Genomic DNA, 6,817 nt, shown 5'->3' on the forward strand with positions numbered 1-6,817 from the left:
CGAATTAATCTACACATTAAGAGTTTAAAGGGATATTTCTGAATTTTTCAAAAGTTTTCTATCATATATCTCTTTATATCTTTAATTAGAATAAACCCAGATTAGTCGTAACAGAGGCTAAAGTTAACGGTTAGCCCAAGAGGAGCCAAGACCAAAGCAGACTTTTAACATTTTCACAACAGAGGAGGTGGACTCAGGTTTTAGCTCTCATAAACCTACAACTGCAATCATAATTCTCGCCATAATAATCGCCAGGCAGGGGAACAAGACATCTCGCCTGGTCAGCCAGGCCAACAAAGCCCCTAACGGCTCCCCCCTTACAGAGACATAGACCAGTATTGGGTATCATAGGCTAACAAAGACCTCAACGACTCCCCATTACTAACCTGTTCTTCCGGTTCAGTTTGTATGTTTTCTATAAAGCTTGGAACTCAATGCTAATTCTGACTTTTTGAATTGAAAAAGCTTCTTGAATGGGAAGCAAAATGTCTTCAAACTTGGAAAACAAAGTCCTGTGGTTTCTTTTTTTTTTACTTTTTTGAAACATTTTCAAGATTACTTTTGTCTCTAAGCGGCGTATGATGAATGTTTTATTTCTTACCCTTTGGACCGCATTTTATTACTACTAGAGGACTACTTAGACAGAAGCCAAAGGTTATTTACATGCGACATAGAAATTGGAAGCAATGTTCTGTGAGCTTGGAACATGTAAGGCATTTCCTTCAAAGTATATATTGTGATACTTTGAGTAATGTTAACAGCTAATAAGGGATGGGCTAAGGCCAAACTGAACTCCTACTGTTCTAAAAAAAAAAGATTTTATAAATGTCCCAGCAGTTTATGCAAATTATGTTTTATAATCCTTTAAACCATCATCATGTTTGCATTTGGCAGTTATTTACACAGAAGCAGATAAATATTTATATGGGAAATAAAGGTAGAAGTTGCACGATGAGTGATCTTCCTGCTAAAACAAGAGTAACAAGTATGTAAAGCATTTCCCATCAGAGCTGCTTTCAGATGTAAAACTAAAGCAGTGTTAAACCCTAAAGATATGTTTAGAATCAAATATCAACTAATACTCAAGAATATTTGATTATTTTAAAATTGCGATAAAGTTACTTATTTTTATTTATTTATTGTTGCTTCTTCTGAGCAGCAGTTCTATACAATTCTAGCTGAGATTGGACTTGTTTTAACATGGCCTGCTTTGACTTTATCCCTATCATAGCAACTACATCCTGTAGGAACAACTAATAAGCAATGCTAACTGGCTTTAGAAAAACTGAGGAGCCAAGAGAGTCATCTACTGCAGCTGAGATATTAACTGCTTACAACATCTTAACACTCTTAACAGTAAAGCCGATTTCTCTTCTGCAGGTTGCAAGTACAACCAGGTCAACAGCCACTTCCACTGCATCCGAGAGGGTTGCCAGTTCTCCTTCCTGCTCAAACACCAGATGACCTCACACGCTCGCAAACATATGAGAAGGATGTTGGGAAAGAACTTCGACAGAGTCCCCTCCCAGGTATGCACTACTACCAGGATGAAGGAACACAAAGCCGATCTTCAGCGTGATTTTTGGGGGGTTGTTTGTTTGTGTTTTCAAGCCTTACCTTACATTTCCTGCTCTATGAGTCAGATTCAGGGAAAGATGCGGTGCTCTGTCAGAAAACTAGATCGATTTATCATTTTCCGTCACACTAGTTGACGAAAAACCCTTCGTGACTGTGTTTTACTGAAATTTCCCTTCTGTAGTGTGCATTGTTGTCACACCTCTTCATCAGAGCACAGAATGTACCTTAAGTGGATTGAAGCATGTTGATTTTCTTGTTCTGTTCGTTTTAAATTAGTTTTATGCTTTTAAAAATACAGCGGGATAAAGCTCATTCTTCCTGAGAAATTCTGTTTTTTTTTTTTTCTTTTTGCTTGTCAAAAAGTATTTCTCCAGAGATGTAATTTTTTTTTTTTGCATGTCTTAAGGTGATGCCGCTTGGCCACAGGGGAGACGAGATGCAGCACGCCACCGGTTTGGTGTCCGGGGGTGTGACGTCCCAGCCTGGCATCACCTCAGGCTTTTCCTCTTCCATCATGGATGACACAGATGACTACTTGGAGTACATGGGAGGAGGAGGAGGGGGAGGAGGAGGCAGTCCCCTGGGCCTCTCATCCGAGTCCTCCAACCAGGACAGGAGCTGCACCAGCACACCTGTGGGCAATGACAGCTCTCCAGCAGGTGAGGGGAAAGTGACATCAAACAAGACAACATTCGGCCTCACTCACTTTCATTTCATGCATTTTTGATCTTATATGTCATGATTCAGCAGTCTGACTTATGATGAATAGACACATGAGTCATAATCCTGTCTAAGATTCTTGACACTAAGGCGTTCTTTTCTCCTGATTCGTGGACGAGATGTTTGCTTTGTCATAAAACCATTCTGTAAATGAGTGGTGATTGATCACAATGTATGTTATAAGAAATTACCCTGTTAGCTCTAGTACTTGTAAGTTTGCTGAACTATGTGGAGTTTATTTTATTCTTCTTTGTTTGTGCTAAGTCTTAAGCCTGGCTGTGATCTTCATATTTCTACACGCGTTGCTGATGTGATCCACGACTCTCATAATTGTTGTTTTGGCTGGTGTTTGGGTTACCTAGGCCTCATTTTGTATCATTCTCTTATCTTTTGTCTTTCTCCTTTTTTTTACCTCCGATCCCTCTGTGTGTGTGTGTGTGTGTGTGTGTGTGTGTGTGTGTGTGTGTGTGGTCCGGCCCTTGTTTTGGTGTACTTGTTTTTTCTCCTCTTGCCTGTCCTTCACCTCCTTCTGGTCAACCTGTCTCTCTAGGACAAGGCTGCCCTGCCACCTCTTCTGCACCCACCACCCCTGCTGACACTAGTGCCACCCAAAATGCACCTCCTTCCTCCCCTCCTCCACCCCCACCTCCTCCTCCACCACCTCTTCCACCCTCCGCTCCTCAGCCTGGCCTCCAGTCCCAGGCCCCGTCTCTCCCTCCCGCTCTCCTCCGACCTCCTCTGCCCTCGCTCCCATACCTCCTCTCTCCATCCTGTCTGTCATACTCTCTGCTCAGCGCCTCTCTGGGAGCCACTCGGAGTGTTGTCATGCCAACCAACACACCAGCTTTCAGCCCCATCATTGCCACTCCGTCTCCGGTTAAAAATGACGTCCCTATAGTGCAGGATGCTGCAGGTACTTATCCAAACCAACACTGCAGCTGTCACTCTCATTTACTGAGCCCTGTGCAGACTTTGACTGTGTAATTAAGTATTTTTTTAACAGCATCAGCAAAAAGTTTACTTTCACTTAGCATCGGCATGAATGCTACATTAATTTGGGGCCTTTAATGATGAATTTGAATTGTTTAGATAAAGCTACTCTGCCTATTAAGAACAGGAATTCGATGCATAGGTTTGAATTTTTTGTGGATTTTCTGTCATTTTCAAACTCCATTATACACCCAGGCTAAAATCTACAATGTGCTTGACATAGCAGACAACCTACACCTTTTAAAGCCGCTGGTCTAAATCTGTTTCAATGTTTCATGGATATTAGTTGGTTTTTGGTAAAGAGCTTTAATTACAATTAACATATTTTAAGGGGGCTTTAAGGTCTGATCCACTCCTTTGCTGCTTGGCTACTTTATTGCTTCCAACATCAGTTTTAATGTTTAGGATAATTTTTTTTAGTAGGGACACCCAGATGTGTTTATAATTCAAACCTCACCTCTTGAGGTGAAGTGGAAGTTTTCTAAAGTAGTCTTATACCCTCTGGTTGTCATATAGACCCAAAGCATGATGGTACCATGGCGTGCTTCACAGTTGGTGGAGTGATATGTGGTTTCTTGTCATCGTGGTATTAAAAACTAAAAAGACCTTGTCTAATAGATAGTTGCTATTAGATGCAATTAAGAGACAAAAAATTACAATAAATAAATAAATACTGGGACACTGGTACTTACATTGTTTCCAGTTACTGTAGGTTATACCTCATTGGTTCCTTGTTTTTTGCTGAACATGCTAAATTATCCTAAATGCACATAAAACTGGTCAGTCTTCAAAAACAGCCCTTGAATCCAAACAGGGAAATATCTTTATACTTTGTGCAAAATCCGTGGCAGAAATTAAAAATGATTGCTCAACTTATTCCCCACTCTTTGTGGCTTCCTCAGTGCACACTGAATAAAAGTATAAACCAAATACATCCTTAAAGGCACAGGATTATGAGCATGTTCATGGTGGGTCAATTTAAACTTCTCACCAGCACCGTATGTGGAAAAAAAGCAGCAGCATTGAAGCAACAGGATGAACATGCATACTTGCTCTAATGACACATTTGTGTGTGCTTTTACTTTTGCACCGAGAGACAGAGCAGTAAATCTGGCACCTGTTCCACGAAGCCTGGGCCTTGTTTAGTCTCCATTAACAAGGCTGCATCAGCAGCTTTTTATTTTAATCACGCCTTAAGTTTTATCGAGGCCCACTGCTTCCTGTCGCGCAGAACAGGGATCGCATCATTAGCAGTGACCCCAGGGTGCTGCAAAAGGTGGGTGCCCCTCATAAAGCAACACAGAGATAAGAGGGTTGGTTAGGACTCACAGCTCCCTCTTTGTTTGGGGGCCGGAGACACTCTGTAAAAGTGTCATGTTCCACAGTCAATCTATCATCCTTTCCCCACTCCTTTAATCATTCTGGGAATTAGGAATGAAAAAAAATATGGCTTTGTGTGCTTACTCAGCTGCGAGCCACTTCTGGCTGGGGAGAGTTCAACATCAGAGTTTTAACCCAGACAGTAATTTGCTTGTAGTTTGTGGGTTTTACTTTGGGAGCCAAGCTGATTACGCTTTAATGTGCTCCTCTCTTTCTCTCCAGGCAACACCATCTCCATTCCCACGGCCACCGGCGCCAAGAAGCGCTTCTGGATCATTGAAGACATGTCTCCATACGGCAAGCGGCGCAAAACCCCTTCGTCTCGGAAGATGCTGGACGAGGGGATGATGCTTGAGGGCTTCCGGCGCTATGACCTGTATGAGAACTGCAAGGACTCAAGCTGCCAGTTTTCCCTTAAGGTGACCCACTACCACTGCACGCGTGAGAACTGCGGCTACAAGTTTTGCGGTCGCACTCACATGTACAAGCACGCGCAGCACCATGACCGCGTGGACAACCTGGTGCTGGACGATTTCAAGCGCTTTAAGTCCTCACTCAGCTGCAACTTCCCTGACTGCCAGTTTTCGGGCAACAGCACCCACTTCCACTGCCTGCGCTGTGGCTTCCGCTGCACCGACAGCACCAAGGTGACAGCCCACCGCAAGCACCATGGCAAGCAAGATGTGATCAGCGCTGCCGGCTTTTGCCAGTTTAGTTCCAGTGCCGACTGTGAAGTTCCCGACTGCAAATATAAGCTCAAGTGCTCGCACTTCCACTGCACCTTCCCAGAGTGCAAGCACACGGTGGTGGGCATGTCTCAGATGGACTCCCACAAGAGGAAGCACGAGAAGCAGGAGCGGGGTGAACTGCCGTCTGTGTCGCCCAAACGGGAGATGCACCATCTTGTCGGGAGCATGGCGGCGGTCACTCCCTCCTCCTTAGGCATCTCCACCTCCTCGCCCGCCGGTCTCCATGGCTTGTCCCACAACAGCAGCGTCCCCTCCATGATCTACCAGCCAGGGGGCCTCGCCTCTGACTACAACCACTCTTACCCGCCATCCTCCATCAGCCTCGACAGCTCCCTCAACTTGAGCACCAACACCAGCAGCTCCTTGTTCTTCCTAAAGAACGCCGCAGGCCTGGGCCTCAGCGACTCGCTGGACCTCAGCAAGAAGATGCACCTCGATGCAGCACGACCGTTACACACCGCCAAATCCCAGCTGGATGACACGGGAACGTCTGGGGACGCTGAGGACGACCTGTCTCTGGAAGAGGAGGCGCATGCCGAGGAGGAGGAGGATGACGAGGACGAGGAGGAGGAAGAGGAGGAGGAAGAAGAGGATGATCTTAACACTGACTCGAATGACGATTCAGCACAGGAGCCGGAGGGTGACAAGGACAACGGTGAAAGTTACGAGGCTTCCGTAAACCACTCTGATACTTCCCAGTTAGAAAGGCAAGATGCTGACCCATAAAAACAGACCGTCAAACCCACAGGGGACTGTAGGAACTGCAGAAACATTCTGTGTACCACTAATAAACAGAAAGTGGCCTCATTCATCACGCTCCAAAACAACAACAGCGGCGCCGGCGTGACGAAAACGACGGGCCCGGCGAAACGATTCATCAAGATGTTTACAAAACGACCAACATTATAAATTAAATTATGCATTAAAGAAAAAGAGACCGAGATACACAGAGTTCAGGCAGCCGTGTAAAGCATTTTACTACACATCAGTCTTTTTTGTGTGCGTGCATGTTTGACTTTAATTTATTTTTATTTCTTTCACATTTTTTGTGTGGAAAAAAAAAAACACTTTAGAAAAACAAAAACAAATCTCTCTATATAACTATATATGTAGGTGTGTGTGTGTTTGTATGAATGATGGTTTTTTGAGAAAAAGGAAAACTTCTAGCGACATGAACTGCAAAGAAATAGGGATGTGAATCACTAAGAGGAACAGGCGGTGTTTCAGATATTTGATCTTTATTTCTGTATTATTATTATAACTATTATTAGACACAGTGAGAACGGGGCTACTTGTTCCCTTCTCTTTGGTTTACTTGTTCTCACATGGAAATGACCAACAATCTGGTCTCTCTCAGCCTCAACAGTTCTCTGTTCTTGAAATCTGCTAAAAACCCAGTG

At 44.0% G+C, this 6,817-nt stretch overlaps 1 protein-coding gene across 11 annotated transcripts in view; it reads left to right on the forward strand.

The window, feature by feature from the left end:
* The window catches only part of casz1 (castor zinc finger 1), a 241,870-nt gene extending 235,388 nt beyond the window's left edge, over positions 1-6,482 (forward strand). For 9 of the 11 annotated variants that reach the window (XM_015378156.1, XM_015378155.1, XM_015378154.1 and 6 more), the window contains 4 exons: positions 1,381-1,529; positions 1,985-2,237; positions 2,849-3,211; positions 4,891-6,482. In XM_015378156.1, the coding sequence (XP_015233642.1) occupies positions 1,381-1,529; positions 1,985-2,237; positions 2,849-3,211; positions 4,891-6,143 (2,018 nt within the window). In that variant the 3' untranslated portion in view covers positions 6,144-6,482. The remainder of the gene's footprint in view (positions 1-1,380; positions 1,530-1,984; positions 2,238-2,848; positions 3,212-4,890) is intronic. The other 2 variants (XM_015378159.1, XM_015378160.1) reach the window with 1 other exon arrangement.
* Positions 6,483-6,817: the final 335 nt, after the last annotated feature.

The sequence above is a fragment of the Cyprinodon variegatus genome, unplaced genomic scaffold (assembly GCF_000732505.1).
Source record: "Cyprinodon variegatus isolate N-32 unplaced genomic scaffold, C_variegatus-1.0 Scaffold165, whole genome shotgun sequence".
In the NCBI taxonomy this organism is placed as follows: Eukaryota; Metazoa; Chordata; class Actinopteri; order Cyprinodontiformes; family Cyprinodontidae; genus Cyprinodon; species Cyprinodon variegatus.